This window comes from Pezoporus occidentalis, unplaced genomic scaffold, assembly GCF_034315485.1.
Source record: "Pezoporus occidentalis ecotype Australia unplaced genomic scaffold, CSIRO_AGI_Poc_V1 ctg10, whole genome shotgun sequence".
NCBI classification, from domain to species: domain Eukaryota; kingdom Metazoa; phylum Chordata; class Aves; order Psittaciformes; family Psittacidae; genus Pezoporus; species Pezoporus occidentalis.
The window spans coordinates 2,458,748-2,477,866 of record NW_026912779.1 but is presented as its reverse complement, the minus strand read 5'-3'; the positions used below and the strand labels follow the sequence as shown (position 1 = coordinate 2,477,866).

Sequence of the window (19,119 nt, the reverse complement as noted above, 5' to 3'; positions counted from 1 at the left end):
TGGGGGGGGGGGTCTTCCAGAGCAGAGGGGGAGAATCCCCTCCCTGGGCTGCTGCTCACATCAGGGTAGGTGCCACGGTGACAGGCAGGGTCACATTCACCATCCCTACAGGCGCCCTGCCATGGTCAGCTGGTCCCAAGGCCATGAAACCTCCACCCCACAGCACTAACCAGGCAAGCAAGAGGCCTCAGGACCCGCTGGCAGCTCCCTGGGACGGAGACGTGGGCAGGAACGAGCCCTTCGGTCCCTTCGGCAACAGCACAGAACCAAAGCAGAGGAGGAAATGTTCACCCGACGCATGAGCAGTGCTGAAGGATGCTGAGCATCGATTATTTCATCAAGATCAAAGATAAAACCTTATCTGCTGTCGTCTCAGCAGGGCTCAGGAGCAGATCAGATCACTGCCTGAATGCTATCAAAAGCTATCTGCTCTCTATTGTTCCTTCTTCCTGCTAGGGCATGGATATTAGCAGGGAAAAAGACAAGTATATGGTCACATGGACCGATCATCTGAGACAAGGAAGAGCTTCAAAGGGCCAAGGGAGCTGCGTGGTCTGGAGTAGTCCTGTTCCTTTTTCAGTGTGACTGTGTCTCCAGAACGAGTTCAGAGCAGCAGGTTTATTGCACAGTGCTGGCACATGTCTGCCTTTACATCCATCTCAGTTCTCCATTAGCACCCGCAGAGACGTTTTGCTGGACACAGTAACGTTATTACTTAACGTAAGCACATATGGATTATGGATGCTATATATGAATATTCCTGTCGTTTCTGTGGATGCTATGTATGAATATTCCTGTCATTTCCATTCTGTCAGGGTACCAACATAGTCTTTGTCTCCACGGCATTATAAGGCTTATCAAACAGGGCTGAGGGAGGTGATGCTTCCAGTGTACTTAGCATTGGTGAGACATCTGGAGTGCTGGGTCCAGTCGTGGGCTCCCCAGGTGGAGATGGATACACTGGAATGAGTGCGTGGAGGCCACCAGGATGGCAAGGGGCTGGAGCACAAGGCATATACATCTCCCCACATGTGCCCAGTGAAAGGACAAGCAACAAGTGGGAACGCTGGGCAGATATAAGGAAAGTCTTTTCACTGTGAGGATGATCCAAGAGGATCAAACACAGGGCAATGGGTGCCCAGCGCACAGAGATGAGCCCTGCACATCTGCAGACCCAAGAGGCTGGTCCACACAGCTCCTTGCTGGCACTCAGCCGCAGGCACATGCCAGGACCAGTGGAACAGCTTCCCCTGCAGATGATTGCAGGCCACTCCTATCCTGTTGACTTGTTAGGAATTGTTTCGGTGTGCTTTCCAAAGCCTGATTGAACTGTGGTAACAGCTCATCTGGTCACAAGAGGCTTGTCGAGGTCCTCAGGTGCCTGACCCCTTTCCCCTGCCGTCACGTGCGGTCAGGCCCCGGTGTGTAATCACCAGCCAGACCCACTCTGTTGGACAGCTTAATTACAGCCACATGCAATCAGGGTCAATGCAGGATTTATAGAGACTGAACTCCAGGTAACATACAGCATAATTTATGATTACAGAAATACACCACTGCCTTCCTGCCTTTCTCCCTGCCCATGGCTGCCAAACACGTGCAGCGCATCAAGCCCAAAGAGCCCTTTCTAACAGGCAAAGGATGCTGCTTGGGGGCAGCTCTGCTTTGCCATATTAAGCCCTGGGTCTGGGGACAAGCTGGCCAGGTTCTCCCCATGGGACTCACCTGAACAATGGGGTTTGTGACCCCTTTGGATACAGAGTGGCTATTTTCCTGTACAGAAACAAACAGTAATTTGCCCATTATGTAGCTTTGCCCTTCTAGTGAAGCCATCTGAGAGCATACTGCCTTCAACATCTATTTCATTTTTCCCCAAATGTAATTAATGGGATTTATGGAGACAAGGTTTAATCATTCATCATTATTTCACCTTTTCCCCCCTTTTTAAAGCCATTAGCAAACCAAGATGAATATTTTAACAACAATTTCTAGCTAGAATTAATCACTGGAGGCAAAATCTTTTGTTTTGTTTAATAGGTACACATAATTGATTTGCTGTGATTAAATCAGGAAGCTTTGGAGTCCTCTTAGCTACAGGTTACCTCATCTGGACACAAGGTGCTCTACCTGTCTGTGGGGAGCAGACTATCCCAAGGGAGAATGTTTTACTTTAGAATCACTCATTCAGATGCCACTGAATGCAAAGATAGAGATAACCAGGTTGGTCACAGACCTTTTTGCTTGTGATTTTATTCTGGTTTCTCCTTTTAAGTGTTTGGTTCCATTACTTTGATCAGGAAAGTGAGAAAGACCAGGTTGGACGAGGCCTTGGGTGCCATGGTTTAGTGTGAGGTGTCCCTGCCCATGGCAGGGGGGTTGGAACTGGATGATCTTAAGGTCCTTTCCAACCCTAACTATTCTATGATTCTATGAAACTGTGTTGGGAGCCTTATGAAAAGAAATACACTCCCTTTGGGGCATTATAGCAGAGAATGGACTTTGCACCAGACCCAACCCACAACACCCTCTAACTGCACCACGCACCAGACTCTCACCTAACCTAAGGCCTGTTTCTGTCAGTGACCCTCAAATAAAGCCTGGTGTGTGCAGGTGTGCACCTGCACGCAGACCCACAGAGCACGTGGGAGCACCTCAGCAAAAGGGAGGCTGTACCAAGCTAAGTATTGATCCTGGCAACTAGGAAACTAATAGTATATATTATTCTCTTACTATGCTGCACGTAACTTCAGTAGTGGCTCTTAATTCATGCATCATTCTGAAAGGCTCAATAGTTATGACATATGATGTGCCTTTTTTTCCTCCCAAGTGTTTTCAGCATTAAAAGGCATCTAACATACACTCTCCTTCCAGTCCTAAAGACCTATGACTGTTTAAAGCTGCCCACAGGCCTGCCAGTGAGGCACAGTACCCCGATGCAGCAGGGTGACACTGTGTGCCCCAACAAAATAACATCTCTGCAGGGACCTGATGGACAGTGGTGCAGCTAAACAAGGGCAGAGGGGATCAGCGTGGTTCAGCGAGGCAGAAACTGAACCAGAAAGCTTGTGATTTAGAGGTCCTCACGCTATTTGTGATCTCTTGTTCCCTTCTAGATGTCCTTCTAGATGGCACCTCCCAGAGTAGAAGGCCCTCAAGAAGCAGTTTTTGCAGCTAGGCATATTCAAAGCTTGGTGTCAAAGAAAGCTAAACCTAAGAGAGCGATCACTATGAGCCATTACACAACGGTAAGAAGCAGCCTTCAACCTCAGCCAGTTCCTACTCCTATCTTCCTACAAGCTTGGCTGCACATACTTACAAGTTCATCATTGCTCCCCTTTTCTGTTGTGCCCCACGACCACACAGCCAGAACATCAGTGACCCCATTCCTGTTGTCCAGGTGTGGAAGGTGGTTAACCTTCTGGCATTCAGTATCACAGCTTCTTCCTTGCCACTTTGGTTTCATTTGTCTGTGGCTACAAGTGCTAATATTCAGCGAAGCTGCTCTGAGCAGGAGGAAAGCACAGGAGGAAAATAAACCCTGCAGTAAGTGTTTGGTAGGCTCTTGGCAGCACAGAATGAGCACAAAGCGCCCAAATGCCCCATTCAAGCCCCAGAATACCTAGTGCAAAATCTTTAGTGAGAAGCCAAATCTTTAGTGAGGAGCAAAATGACCATAACAACAGGCTTAAAAAAGAAATACTAAGAGGAAATGTGAAAGCCACAACAGAAAGAATGCGCTGCTTTAACACCCGTGTAAGTGAGAACACACAAGAATGCTTATAAAGAGGGCTTTAAAATGAGTTTCATAATCTGCTGTGATTGAAGGAAAGGTCTTATCCAAGACCTCACTCATCTTGCACTTAATTGTAAGCACATGTTGGGGTTCCAGCCTGGAGCAAGGTGTTAATTCTGCAATTATTTCACAGGATTAGAACTTCATTTTTGTTTCCCCAGGAAACACAGTGTTATTGAAAGCCCATCCAGACATGCTATTTCATAATTAATACTAAAGAAAAAGTGAATTCTCTCCTTTGTCTAAATAGTTTGCTTTGGCTCAGCTAGGAGCAGCAATTAGCAAGACAGCCTCCCTGAACATATTTGATCTGCTACAGAGTTTCCTGCTGCGTATCAGAAGAACAAACCTGATTTCACACAATCCATGGGGTTTATGTTGGCTGGATGTGCTATAATCAAGATGATTTTCCCCCCACCTCCCAAGGGCTTTGTTTATGTGCTTGTGGGGTTTTTGTGGAGAGACACGCACCTCATTTATCAGTTCTGTTGATTTCCACTCCTGCTCTTTACCGCTTCCCTTTGTAGCATTCGCTGTTTGTAGTTTGGTGCAGAAATTGGGTCCTGTTATCATTCCTGCCATAGGTTTTAGTAGCAGGAGTAGAGGAACAGTTCCCATGGAAACGTTGCCGTGTTGCAGGGTGAGCTTTTCCTGGGATTTTCAAGGTTGTGCAGGGTGGGCTCTGGGGTGCTCGGGGCCTTTCTAAATGGGCACGTGCAGCAGTCTGCGAGCGCTTCCCTGCAGCGGCCGGAGGAAGAGAATGTATTTTTAGATTGTGTGTTTCCTCTCTGATGAGCTCTAATGCCTGTGAAAACAGAGCAGCTCGACGGCCCTGTGCCACAGACTGATGCTCTGGCCAATTCCCACCACTCCGACAGCAAACCGGATCCTATGTTGAAAGTCCACCTCAAACCCCCAGAGAGTGTTTCCCTTTCACGCTGTGATCTTTGCACTTAAGCCGTGAGTGATGCTACGGCTCAACAGGGCTCGGTGCGCTTGCCTGAGCCAAGATGTCCTTGTGTCCCCAGGGACTTGCAAAGCTTCCTGAAAATACCATGACATCAACCTCCTCCTGCCCCACGGTTGAGGTGTTCAGGCCCAGGGACCACCACTGCCCATGGCCAACCCCGTCCCCTGGCATTTATCAAGAGCAGTGCTAAACAAACCCAACCCACAAACATAATAAGATCACATGTGAAAGCATTAAAGCACCTTCTTTCTCACACAGCCTTTCTCTCAGCCCTCTGTGATTGCCACACACAGGTGGGTTGCATAAAAAAGGAGCTGTACCCATTAGTCCCCTAAACACTGCAAGAAGGTGCACCTGCAGCCGGGATCCTGGCAAGACAGGTCCTCATCCCCCTTCCCTTTGTCGTCTTCCTTTTCAGAACCTGGAAATGGGTTCCCAGGGTTATTTTTTCCTTTACTTTTCATCTGAAGACCTATAAATAAATGACTTTAAAGTTCACTTCAACCTATTCACAGTAGTTGGGAAAAACCCACCAAAGAAGCTTCAAACTTCAGGGCCATGGCTACTGCATTGAAGAGATAATTCTGACAGATTCTGATGCAAGTGAAGAGTAAGTATCATGTTCTAACAAACACATTAAATAATACATTAGTATTATTTTGGCACTTCTTTGGGAGCCAGGTGTTCAGGAAGCTGTTTCAGATGGAAGCGGCAATGAAGTCCCTGAGGTCCTTCCCCACCAGTCGGTAGCGTGAAAAGAACCACTCACTAACGCCTGAGCTGCAGCCCCCCATAGCCTGGCTCCAGCACGGCCAGCAAAGACCTCCTATTAATATCAGAAGATATTGTTTTATTTAATACAATCTAGTTTTATTGTATTTTCATCATTCCCAATGAGTATGTCTCAATTTTCTAATTACCCCCATGGAAGTGTCTGAGCTTTCTCAGTTAAGAAACATTCAGGTCAGGTTCATGTCTCTGGTCCATGTTATCTCTCAAGTTTTTGAAACATGATAGTTCTATTTTTTAATTTATTTATAAAACTATTTAAAATTACTTATTATTTATTTATAAGACTATTTTAAACTTTATTTTCATTCACACTACCCATTTTGGGTTGCCTGACCTTCCATCAAAGTCAGCAGGAGTGCTCAGGAGCATCCCATGTAGTCTTTGTAAGCTTTTCTCTCCTCTCTGATCTTTTTGAAAAGCCAAAAGCATTTGGCTTTTCATAACAACTGAAGTTTCTTTTCCACATATTGGAAATCTCAGTCACACCATGCTATTTCTGGGGTAAATCAAAACCATGAAGAGTCTGGAGTCAGCAAAGGAGGAGGGGGGAGAGGTTCTTTCTAAACAAAGAAAAATGAGAAAGAGGAAAGACAAAAGAGAGGATAAAGTCATTACTAGCAAGAAGGTTACCTGTCCTTTTTTCCTCTTGCAGTTTCTCTTTCCCCCTCACTCCTAATACTGTGGATATCAGAGGTGATTTGCCAACTGTGGTAAATGCTGTCCCATTATTCACCTCTGGTCGTTACTACCTATGCTAGAAAGTACCAGAACTATGAGGCAGCCCAGCAAATGCTGGGTGATTAAATAATGCAGAAACTCTTTCCTCATCCCAAGCAGAGCTGCTATCGAGTCAGCTCTTCTTACCTTCAGGTTTGGATGACCAGAGTCACAGAGCTAGTAGCTGGCTGGGGACGTGCATGGCTGGGGTCCCTGTGTACGTGGCTCACCAAGCCTGGAAAACACAAGTGTGGAGTTACAAGGAGGTCTTGGCATTATATACCTGGCAGCTGCATTTGCAGGTCTGTTCTGCAGCAACTCAAAATGAAGGACAGTATCAAGATTTTTTCCCTCCCCTGAAAGTGGGGGGAAAAAGAGGCTCAGCCACTTTCTTCTGCATCACACGGGTGAGATCGGTATAAGGAATTCACCCCAGAGACTTATTTCCAAACCACATAAAGAATTAACTGAAGCAGTGCCCTGGGAAGAGCGGGATTCACTGGGCAGGTACCTGGCAGTGACACAGAAAGCCTGAGGGGCATTTGGTGTTTGAGAGGTTCAGGCAGCACAAAGGAGCACAGGGCTGGGGGCTGCAGGGGCTGTTTGGGGTGGCTGTGCTCAGAGCGTTCCAAAGGGCTTTGTGCTGTGTTCATAAACATGTCCATCAACTGCAACCTTTGGGGAACAGGCTTCACTGGAACCTTTCACTTGCTGGAAAACAAACTGCCATTCTTTATCTCCTAATCCTTCAGCAAAGCAGCTTTTCTGCAGTCCAGAATGTGAAATCCACCACTACATCTGCTGTGCAAGAGCTATTTAAAATTCACTCGCATCATGAACTTTACAGCTCATTGATGCTCAGTTCAGAAGCTGGGAACGGCCCTGTAACAACACTTGGAGATTTTCAACTGAAGCAGGATTATGCTAAAAACAACTGAACAAGAAGTTCATGAGGCTTGGCAAGATTATGTTTTCCTGAAGAACACCTAACCATGTGGGAAGAGAGCAGATCGGATGAGATGAAGGTCCATAACTACCACAGCAGTTTTTATTCATTAGCACAGAGACCTATCAGCAGGCTACAGGACCCTCAAGAGCACTGCACCTCTTTCTCCCCACACCACCCACTTTCTCCTCTTAGTAAGCCACATTTTCAGGACCCCCGACATGATTTAAACATAGAGGAACAGAATGGTTTGGGTTGGAAGGGACCTTAAAGCTCACCCAGCTCCAACCCCTGCCACGGGTTCCACTAGAGCAGTTTGCTCCAAGACCCTGTGTCCAACCTGGCCTTGAACACTGCCAGGGATGGGGCAGCCACAGCTTCCTGGGGCAACAAAGAACAATTTAACAGCTTCAAGATCCTGATTGTACAGAGTTTGGGTTTCTTCCAGAAAATTTACTTTTCTGCTTCCCAGCATGAGCAGTGACAGGCAGCCCTTTCACAGCACCTTCCTTTTGCCCCTACAGCCCATGGAGCGGGATGAAGGGGGCTGGTTCAGGGGCATCCAGAGATGCACTGGGCACAGGAGACACACAGCGGGACACAACCAGCCTCCCCAGGACCCCCAACATGCCTGTGTGTCCTACCTGAGCAGAACAGCTGCGGGAGCTCCACGTTGCCTCATCTTGCCTCAAAGCCACACTGCAAGAAGCAGGGAGGAAAACCCAGCACACATGCCCTGGGGCTGCCCTTGCAGCAGGGCTGGGGACTTAACGCCTTACCTGGCCACCTGGAGCTGCTGCACAGAATCAGAATCAATGAGGTTGGAAAAGACCTTTAAGATCATCAAGCCCAACCTTTACCCCACCACTGCCAAGGCCACCACTAACCCATGTCCCTGGCTCCCCGCGGTCCATAAATCATACATACAGCACCTACCTCCTTTAGCATAACAGACAGCAGCGAGTCCACAGTGATTTTAAAGACACCTGGAGAGAAAGTGAACAAAACCCCACAACGTGCAGCTCATTCCTCAACCAAGCAGGGAACATTTCAAACGGCTCCTTCCCAGCAAACCTCATGGGAGGCCAAGCACCTCGTGGCTTCAGTCATTAAAGGAGAGCAAACAGTGTGAGATGGTATAATTTATTACCGTTGCTAACTGAACACAGATACTTGATACCCACTCGTATGCAGAACTGTAAAAAAATAGTTTTAATACAGTATCAAAATTTACACAAGTGTCATGTCAAAAGACCAGTGTCCCTCAGGTTAGCCCCTGCACATCCATCCTGCAGGCACAAGTACGGGTTTTACATCGTTTCATACACGCATAGAGATAGATATAGGAATACAACAATTGTAGTTTAACTATGCAAACAATAGGCATGGGAGAAAACAACATGTAAAGATAACAGAGAGCTGTTTGGGCTGGGTTATATATATAGGAGAACCGATGCAAGAGTGCAAGGTTTCGGAATGGAAGGCCAGATTCTGCATTTCCAACTCAAGGAGAAGGACTGAAGAGGAGTTTTACCCTCAAAAGGAGAAAGCAATGCCGGATCAGAGGCCTTACACTGAATGGTACCAAGTAAAACTAACAACAGAAACCAGTAGAATTACTGCTGCAAATTAACACACTGTTTTTCTGAAGACAATTAGCAGATTTACATCATAGTCCTAGATAACAAAAGATTGTACAGCAACCCAGCTACATTCCACTGCAGATAGCCCACGAATACAGCATGTTGCAAGCTCAGAGAAAACAGAGGTTCTGCCTTTGGCTCAAATCTTTGTAACCAAGAACAAACCAGAAACCCAGGAATTGTTGCATTCCTATTTTTTATGTTTAACTTTTATTAGTCTTTTTTTGATGCTCGGCTATAGTAAAAAGTTAAGCAACAGCATTCAGTCACAAGCCTGTTGCACATTCATACATGAAACTATCGCTGCTTTTAGATATACACAAAATACCTATTTGTTGCAATTCATTACACACAACTAGTATCATACACATAGATAAAAATAAACTAAGCACATCTAGGGCGCCGTCTGGTCAAGTCTCAGGCAATCTCAACAAGAGCTTTCTGCCTCATAGTAATGAAAGACATGCTCTGAGTATAATAAAACCTTTTCCTTTGAAAGAACGCTACAGTTGGCAAGGAAAGCTTTTGTTTTATATATAATGCAGTGCAATCGTTTAGATCCTTATAGGCTCTTGTTAAATAAACCAGCGTGTCTCAAAATTAAACAGGAGAAATCAGCATCCTGACAATTGGAAAATACTCTCCAGAAAACCACTCTGATTTGAGACCTGTAATAGCAATCCCTAAGTCTTCTGTTCAGTAAAGGGCTGCCAACATCCTACACGTCTTCAGAAGATGTGCTTCAAAGTGAATCGAAAAGAAAGCTATCGGTACTTCCATTTAGAAAGAAATTGTGTTTCACTACAAGGACTGTAGTTATGCTACACTACTGGCTGGTCAGGAGACTTGATGGTCTTTTAGCACCTCCAAAGGCAGGTATTCTACCAAAGGGAAAAACAATCACTTGGAAATTGCCTAAGCACCATTAACTGATACTCTACAGACTGCAGGGTGAGTTACTAAGAGGTGACTTTCTCATAAGTGCGCCGAGCAAAGGCACAGTTTATCAACGTCTCTCCAGTCTGGTGGAAAACCTCCATTAAATCCAGTGGCAAAGTCGTTCAGATTTGACTAAAGATTCACTGTAACTAAGCAAAAGAAAACTTATATCATGTAACTCCTGCAGAATCCCGATTCTCTTGAGTTAGGGTGGGAATACCTCAGTGCTCCTACATGTGGTGTGTTGGCAGACGATGCGGCGGCAGCGTTGCAGTAGCCAGTATACCCAGAGAGCAGCACTCAGGGGATGCGGACAACAGCACGGCTCCTCTAGGAGACCTCTGGGAGAATCCCAACCAGTTTCGAACCGAGTCTCTTGCAGTGCACACAGACACCCTGTCGTCAGCTGGAAGTTGCTGCAGACACAGCCAGTCCTTTCGCTCTCATCAGCAGTTCAAACTCTCTTCAGTGAGAGGATTTCCTCAGGGCCTTTTACATAGGTCCTTTATACTGATTGCCTGACAAATGTTGTCTAATTCCAGGGCACGACCCTGCAGCATCTCCAAGTTTCCTCCACACAACCTAAAGGGAGGGATGGAAGAGATGTTGTTATCACCAGCTCAGAGGTACCACTGTTCATACAGACATGCATCCGGAAACACCACGCATTGCGCAGACCATGCAGCACAGGTAAGGACACAGGGGAGGGCCACACAACAGGAGAAGAGGGTATTTCTCAAGGGGTACAACACTGCTTCTGAACACAGAAAGCACATGCTTCTAGGAAAAAATGGTTATAAACAGAGACAGATGAACTGGCACGTGCATCACTAGGCTGGTTTATGCTTCAGGTCCAAGACTGAGGGCATTTCCAGGCCTCAGCTGAAACTCTGTTCAATGCATCTCTTGCAGAATGCAGTTCAGAAGCACGAAGCTCAGTCCAAAGGAGCCTAAACATTTCCCATTTCAAACGCACAGAGCGGTTCTGCTCTTTCCCAAAGAATTTACTTGTTCTCTTACAATCAAGGAAGGCATTAAAAGAGCTGATTTCATTTGTTCTTCCTTGAGCTCAGCGGAAGTGTGCCTGTAGTCACTGTTCTACACATGCCTGTGAGTTTTGCTGAACCAGAGCAAAATCTGCAATTCAGTAGAAGTGAGTGATTTATTTCTTTGTGTGGACCATACTTTATAAAGGTTGCCTTCCTGAGGCTCACATCTACTCCCATTCACAACTGCATAGCACTCACATTACAACTACAGAATTAGAAATGCAGGGAAGTTACACCTCCCGCAATTAGGCAAGTTTAAAAAGGTGGACTGATTATAAGCAGGAGAATCAGCTGCTTGTGATGTATCACTGAGCATCTCTTCCAGGGACCACCAAAACCAGAGAGGTGCTCACCACACTGTGTATAGCAACTTACAATTATTTCTGTTTAATAAGTAGCAACTAGCAAGCAGCTAAAGCAGAACGGCTGCTAAACCCTCATTAATCTCTGAACCAGCAGCCATAGGACTGTCAAGGAAGGGAAAAACTGTTTTCCATTGTCATTACCTATTATTTGTATTTTAACAGTGCTTAAAGCCCAGGAGCAAAGGGGGCATTAGCTGGAACTGAATAAACACAAAGCAGCTGGATCCTGGGAAGCTGACATCCTGACAAGGCATCTCCTACAGCTGATGAGCAAAGGCAGAACAACCCCAAGGTCCTTCTGTGATTCTGTGCAGGAGGTGGGAAAATAACCCAGTTCCTCTGAGCCTTTGCTGAAGAAAACCTGAGTATAAGACTGGAAGCAATGACAACCATCTCGTTACACAGGACCAAACAAATTAAGGTCCTTTAAAGGGAAATGTCTTTAATACTAATGGATGGGCACAACCCAAACCCTGCAAACTTTCCATATGACCAGCTTCTTGTAGCCTAAAATCAGAAGTTACCATCACAAAAACATCTTTTAGCTATGTTTGATGTATTGTGAAACATTTTGCCACGGTGAAAGCATGAAAATGGGTTTTCAGTGAAGCCTCCTGCATCAGCTGTCTATGGCAGACCCATTGGAAATGGTGGAGGGCTGGGTCTGATGAGATTCCAACGTTTGGTTGCTGATTTTCCTAAGTTAATATTCTCAAAAGGAAAGGTCTCTTGGATAGCTCTGTGAGGAGGCACACTATACCCACACGTTGCCTTTCAACAACTTTTCTGGTCAATAAACATTAGGCAATATTTACCAAGCAGCTAATGCTGACACAATAATAAACTAATCCTTTATCTCCAGCTGAACAAATGAGCCTGATTGCAAGGAGGGGACAAACACACACCAGACAGCCCTGGAAAGCCAGCAGCCTCAGCAGAATTGCCCAGGTGGGTCAGAAGCAATACTCATGCCTTTTTTATGGGTGGGAAATGGAGAACTCTGTTATCAGCAACCACTTCTGCTTGTGCACACAGTGCAACAGGTACCTGAGTCTTGAAGGCATCACAGGACTTTTGCCTCCTTTTCAGAAACACAGGATGATACAGGCTAAATTTATCACCAAGCTCCTTTTGTGCTGGCATGTGTACAGTTCTTTGCACAATCATGGTAGCTGTACATGTCATCAGTTCACTAGTTCAACACTGACCTGTCACAAGCAGCACTAATGGAATTACTTTGCATTTACAAGCACTGAAAAGAAAATGTAACGCTTAAGCATTGCTAAATGTTTTAAATAGTTCTGACAAATAGCCCTGTATCACAGCTTTCACTCAGATTTTCAGCCGAAACCTTGACTGAATGAAGGACAGTTGTAAGGTTCATGATACAGTCATGGCAATTAATTTCTAGCTCACTTCCAACACACCAGAGTAAAAGGATGGGGAAGCCAGGCAGAAAGCTGGACCCCAATTGCAGGGGAGAGCAGCTACACTGCCTGTTGGATGGGGAGCACTCAAAGCCCATGGTATTTCATCAAATACTTGTGGAGATCTCTGGACTCCCTCTTTCCCAGCCACCCCACCAATCATACAGGGCATAAAGCATCTTCCCTTTGGCTCCCAGCCCAAGTGAGCCTGCTGCAGCCCTTTTGTAAGAACAAAAATAAACTACCTCTAAACCTGCTACTACACATTCCTACATTCTCATAAGACAAATATATAAATACAATGCAAAAACATTCCCAAATATGTTGATGCTGTAGTACCAATACCATATGCACATCCTGAAGAGAGAATTCCCACATCCATTATCTTAATGAAATATCAACATGATCATATAGCTCCATAAAGTTTCTATAATATGAATTATACATCCAAATTGCATTCTTGTACAAATCAAAACGATGCACCAAAGTTATGCAGGGATTATTATAGAGCCCAAAATGAAATTTGTCATCTTTCCGCTGGTTTTACAGGCAAAATGATGCTGTGGCAAATGTTTCATGTAAAACACCCACGGTGCATAAAGCTGCAGCAAAACAGTGAGCTACAAACAGGAAGGAACTGCAGTGAGAATGCGAAAGAAAGAAACATTAGAATTAGTTTAGCACAGGTCCACATTTAACATTGACTAGATGAACATAAGAAAAAGCAAAACCAGAGAGGAAATAACCAAGTGTTTTCAAAGTGTAATATATCAATAGCCAAATCGGACATAGATTATAGAAGTCAAAAGGAAAGGGAGTATTTCAGTGCCAGCAGCAGAGCTTTCAATCCCTGGGGAACAAAGAGACAAGGCAGAATCCAGGTGTATCTTCGGGATTTACAAAACAGAACTGATCATGTCAAAGTTAGCATTTTAGAAGTGGCATCACTTACACCACGAGGACTTTTATGGATTACTATTAAATATGTATTAGTTAGAAACTGCTTTTGTATCCATCATTTGCAAAGGAATAGAGCAGGCAGGAAAGTTCACAGGTACCATTGCTCAGATGGGGAAACTGAGGCTGCCAGACTGCAGCTGACTTATCCTTCCAAAGGATGAATCCAGGTCAGCTGAGTCGTACAGTCCTTCATCCCAGGTACATTACCACACATAGACTTTTGTGATCAATACTGACCGCCACGTTAAAATGACAGTATTCCAAATAAACCAGTAATTGCATTACAGAAACAGTCACTGACTTGATTTCCATATAACATCTTCAAGGGCTTATTGTCAGCATTTAAGCAGAAGTACTTTGCATTTTCAGGTGTTTCCAGGCTCATTGTGGAATAGAAAATGAAACACCTTAAACTTATACAGCACATTGCTCCGGCCACAGCTTTTTGTGTCTCACGTAGGTAGTGGTAAGAGTTTTAGGAGTCTTTAATAACAATAACCTGCTGATTTCTATTTTCCTAAGCTTCCAAGGCAAGTGTATGCTTAATAAAAGGAGATTTTACTTTATAAATCTGTTTTGAAGCCACAAATAAGAGCAGTGGTAGATTTAAACTTTCATGGGACCTCCTGAGTATGGGCATACATATGCAACTGAGCAAAAAATTGCACTTAGACATAATTAGAGTGAGTACAGTGCTCTGGATTGCAAGGCAGGGGGGATCAGTAAATCTTCTTGCCTGGGTACCACAGGACACTCACTTTTCTGCAGTAGCTCCTATACTTACCCTCAGACCTTTGATTAAAGCATACCTCAATTCCATTTGTAGATGCACAGTGGAGATTCCAGTAGGTGACACTGAACTCAGGATAGGAAAACCCAGGGCAAGTTTCACAGGTAAGGCTGTGCCCATGGTTATTCAGGAAGCCAGACTAGATAACCATCATCATTCCATAAATACAACCCTGGTCTGTAAAGCAAACTGTGCAGGACATGTGCACCTCCATGCACAAGCAGGCAGGATGGTCATATACAACTTGCAAGAGGAAACAAACACATCTTGCCATATGAAATAGTTACTTATATATCCCTAAGGATACTACTTGCACATAGGGAATAATCCCATAACCACTGGTAGGCTGGGGAGCATCACCAAGGCCCCGGTATGAGGGTGCACAAGGCAATTTCTCCTTTCAACCACCCTGAATGTTGGATCAGGTCATAGAAGAGCCTGTATCAGACCAGCCGCATGGCAAAGCTTTTGCCTCCCTTTCACCACTGTCTCCACCAGTGGAAGAGGCACAGGTAGATAGGGTTGGTTTTTGCAGTCTCTTCATTACTCAGGAGAAAACCAGACTATTTTTATCAATGACCTCCCTCTGTTTTCTTCCGGATCTGCCCCTTTAAAACACATTCCTGCTCTTTAGATCTCTTGCTGCGCAGAAGGGGAGCGCACCAACAATGAGGTTTTGCAACAACAACTGTTTCTTTCTTTCAGGAATTCCGAATGGCCAAATGAGTAAGGAAAAGCAGGCTCCTGAGGCTGGCTTGCTCTTCCTCCTGCATCTGATTCTGCTGAGCGATGCAAGTGGGAGCTCTGCATTCCCCAGAGACAGGCAGGATCAAACCCATCTGCTCCACTCTGGGAACCAGCAGGGTCTCCTCCCTGGCTGGGAAGGGGGAAGGTAGGGCAGTGTGTTTAGCTGACAGCTCACTTTCCTTTTTGAATATACCAGCATCATTTATATCTACCTCTGCCTGCTGCAATACCTCCTAGCAAACTTGAGGCTGAGCTTTCACATCATATTGAACTAAATTCTGTGTATCTCTTACCAGTCCATTTCAGCAACCAATGTATCAACCATTGATCCAGTATTTCACTTACACCAACCAGCTATTACAGGTTGCACAAGAGCACATTGTTAAAGGGTCCACTCAGGGAAGTGTCTTTGCCAAGGGGAATTTTAAGAACTACAGAAGGCTTTTCCTGATAATTATGCATGATCTCTTGACAGAATTACTTGGCATAGCTTTATTTTCTGGGCAACAGCAGGTGAAATATATGAGAAATACACACAGGAACTTGAGCACTGCTGGAGCGAGCTCCTCACCAGCCAGGAATGGTGCTGGTTCATCCCATGTCCTCTCCTGTACAAGGACAAGACCAGTGCACTCATAGGCAGAGTGCTGCTGACTGGGGACATGGGCTGTAGTGGTCATTATAGAAGGGACTTGTAGTTGTGTGCACATGGAGATGGGTCAAGCCCTCTGCTGCTGCTGCTTCCCCTTTGGATGCCAGGAAACCAGGCGAGGTGGCTGCGGTGAGGCATTGCTGTGCCCAGGTTTTATGTTACAGGAAGGGATCTGATTGCTGTAATTTGTGCACAGATCACTCCTATAAACCTATTTCCTCAGGCTTCATGGAGGAGAAGTCAATGTCACCCAGCCATGTGGAAGATAATCACCCTGTGCATAAACTCAGCAAGTCAACAGCACTCCAGAGCTCTTGCTGTGCACTGAGCATCTCCATGAAGCCCCAAACCAGAGCAAATGTCTACAAAATCCCTTCCAGTTCTCCCCTGAAGGAGTGCAGACCCTCCCCCTCCAAGGAACCAGTATGTCCCTGCAGTATGTGTACAGGTGAGGAGTAACACCCACTTAACCAAATTAACATTAAAGCAGTTTAGCTGATGAGTGAAGTCCAGGGGAAGATGTGCACAAAGCACCAGGCAACAGTCATGTTCACATCAGAGCCAGCACCAGGAGGCAGGAACAGGGAGTCCCTGCTCTCTGCTCAGCTCACCATCAGGGTTTGATCCTCTCTGGAGGAGCACAGACACAGCTGATGCCCCTGCTGTGGTAGGACAGGGAACTCAGCCACTGGTTGACTCGGATCAGCTGATAAACCATCACATCTTTAACAGCTTTCTAAGTGCCATTAATTGCAGTAGTTTCACTGTTAACAGAGGTTAAGAACTTGCAGATTTCCCCCTCTGATTGCTTGTGGCAATTGCTGTTCATCAATACAACACAGGTCTGTGCAATCCAACCCTGACTTCAGAGTAAAGCACATCTGCTCTCAAAGATGTTTCAGCACTGACCTTGGGATCATGATGCATGGTCTTCAGCCCAAAGTCCTGCTAGTTTTATCATCAATAGACCATGCACACTGGCTTTATCTTTGCATTAAAGTATTTCTCTCTGCATGGGTTACAGGAATCCATCATATTCCACTGGAGAACAAGCAGGCATCCTAGGTGAAGTAGAAAGATTTCCTCGTTTGGAAAACCACCAGTTTCAGGTTCAAAATAAAACTGTACACGTGTAAGTAGTGTGGAGAGCAGCTACAACTGGCATTGACCCCGTTGTAAGGGCCAGATTCCTGCCCCAAGAAACACACAGTCCACAGATGCAATGGGTGACAAACAGAACACCAATCTCACTCATGACAGTAACATCCCAGTGGTGTCCACAGGAATGTTGCCAAGACAAATACGACACGTGTTGGGGAACAGACAGGACGTTTGGCATGGACTGTACCGGAGGAGCGTTACCTTCAGAGCATTTACCACTGAGTCAGACTGCTGGGAGGCTGAGCCATGTCCACTGACGCTAGCTGCCTCGTTTGCAGAGCAGTAGCTCCCCTCCGCCCCTCCTGGCATCCTAATGGGATCCTTCACAAGAAATTAAAGACTATTTAATAAAGAAAAGGGTTGGCAACTAGTTACAACAGATGTCAGTTAGTTACTGTTCTGTTTTAAAAGGCTGAAAAGCACTGAAGGCATGTTTCGCTCCAAACTGCCCCTCTTTCTGTGCCACAGTAACCAAGATCCACATGAGGCAGAACAAGTGCTACTGTTGAGTGACACCCAAACACCCTCAAAAGGCCCTCAAAGGCAACTATAGCTGCAAAAATTAGGATATAGTAGTAAAAAATTCTTATCACAGAGTGGCTTGTGTTGGGAGGGACCTTAAAGCTCCTCCAGCTCCAACCCCTGCTCCCACGGGCAGGGACCCCTTCCACTAGAGCAGCTTGCTCCAAGCCCCTGTGTCCAACCTGGCCTTGAACACTGCCAGGGATGGGGCAGCCACAGCTTCTCTGGGCACCCTGTGCCAGCGCCTCAGCACCCTCACAGGGAAGAGCTTCTGCCTTAGATCTAAGCTAAATCTCCCCTGTTTAAGTTTGAATCTCCCCTGTTTAAGCTTGAGATGTCACTTTATACCCAACAGTGACAACCTCATGGGGCTCCTCCTCCCAGTGAACACCTGAAGGGTTCTTCAGGACGCTGCCAAACAAACACAAGCTACATAAACTCTTACAGCACAGTCACCTCAAACTTTGCAGGATGTAAAGCACCTCCTGGAGCGACTGCAGTGCCGAGGTAACCTGAGCAAGCAGCCTGCTTCAGAGGAGTGCTAAAAATACCCCTGCTGCGTGCATGGACAGCAATGTGATAGCTGCAGTGGGAGGGATCCTTCTGAGGTGCCTTCAGCCTGATCTGCTCTTCACTGCCATTCTTCATGTAGAACTTTGTTTTATAACAAAGAGAAATAAAGAAGAAAAATGTTTCAAAGGCTGAGGGATGAAAAGTTCCTTTCTTACAAAGCAAAGAACCGCTGTAGGAAACATTAAGGAATAATGTAGCAGTAATTCCTGCTGGAATGTGTGGGAAATGCATTTCTGAAGGGAAAATAATGACAGTGGGAAGAGCCTCTGATCAGGATCAGTGCCCCGATGTGCGCTAATGTGCCCCGCTGAGCAAGCACGAAGCACGTTGCGGTCTTTGGGGGGAGGTCTATAATCTAAACAATAGGAAAGATGAAGGTGGCTGTGGGAGAAGAAGGGCACAGAGAGATGGCATGAGCTGAGCTGCACAGATCCAGACTACCTGAAAATGTGTAACTGGAAAGAACCCTAGTCCAAAGCAGGTCTGTCTGCTGCGCATGGCTTCCTCAAGATACACCCAGGCTTTTGTAACCAATGCTGCCAATGGGGCAGAGCACAGGGAGAACCCTTGCAACTGCTGGCAATAGAATCATGGAATCAACCAGGTTGGAGAAGCCCTTTAAGCTCCTCAAATCCAATCATTGCCCCAGCACTGCCAAGGCCACCACTAAGCCATGGCACTGAGGCCTCGTCTCCACGGGCTGTGAACACTTGCAGGGCCGGTGACTGCAGCCCTGCCCTGGGCAGCCTGTTCCAATGCCTGAGCACCCTCTGGGGAAGGAATTGTTCCTCAGCTCCATCTAAACCTGCCCTGGTGCAGCTTGAGGCCGTTTCCTCTTGTCTCATCCCTTGTTCCTTGGGAGCAGAGCCCAGCCCCTCCTGGCTCCATCCTCCTGTCAGGCAGTTGTGGACACACATCAGACTCACGCCCAGCAAGCGTCTGCAGGACTGAACCTCACATATTGTACAAAACCCTAAAAAATGTAATAAAATGAGACTGCTGCATGTGTTAAGCCCATGGAAAAGGTACCTTAAGTCTGCATTTAATACAGAAACTCATCTTCCTATGGCGCC

General features: G+C 45.9%; 2 protein-coding genes and 1 long non-coding RNA gene across 5 annotated transcripts in view; 1 reads left to right on the top strand and 2 right to left on the bottom strand.

Moving 5' to 3' along the window:
• LOC134159044 (uncharacterized) overlaps positions 1-5,362 on the bottom strand; it is a 65,390-nt gene extending 60,028 nt beyond the window's left edge. Inside the window, exon 1 of the long non-coding RNA XR_009963012.1 lies at positions 4,265-5,362. This is a non-coding gene — a long non-coding RNA (uncharacterized LOC134159044). The remainder of the gene's footprint in view (positions 1-4,264) is intronic.
• The window catches only part of EFEMP1 (EGF containing fibulin extracellular matrix protein 1), a 378,486-nt gene that overhangs the window by 126,065 nt on the left and 233,302 nt on the right, over positions 1-19,119 (top strand). The window lies entirely within an intron of this gene.
• CCDC85A (coiled-coil domain containing 85A) overlaps positions 8,348-19,119 on the bottom strand; it is an 83,870-nt gene continuing 73,098 nt past the window's right edge. For 2 of the 3 annotated variants that reach the window (XM_062609446.1, XM_062609464.1), the window contains one exon: positions 8,348-10,382. In XM_062609446.1, the coding sequence (XP_062465430.1) occupies positions 10,293-10,382 (90 nt within the window). In that variant the 3' untranslated portion in view covers positions 8,348-10,292. Of the gene's footprint in view, positions 10,383-17,152; positions 17,273-19,119 lie in introns of all 3 variants that reach the window. The other variant, XM_062609437.1, reaches the window with a different exon arrangement.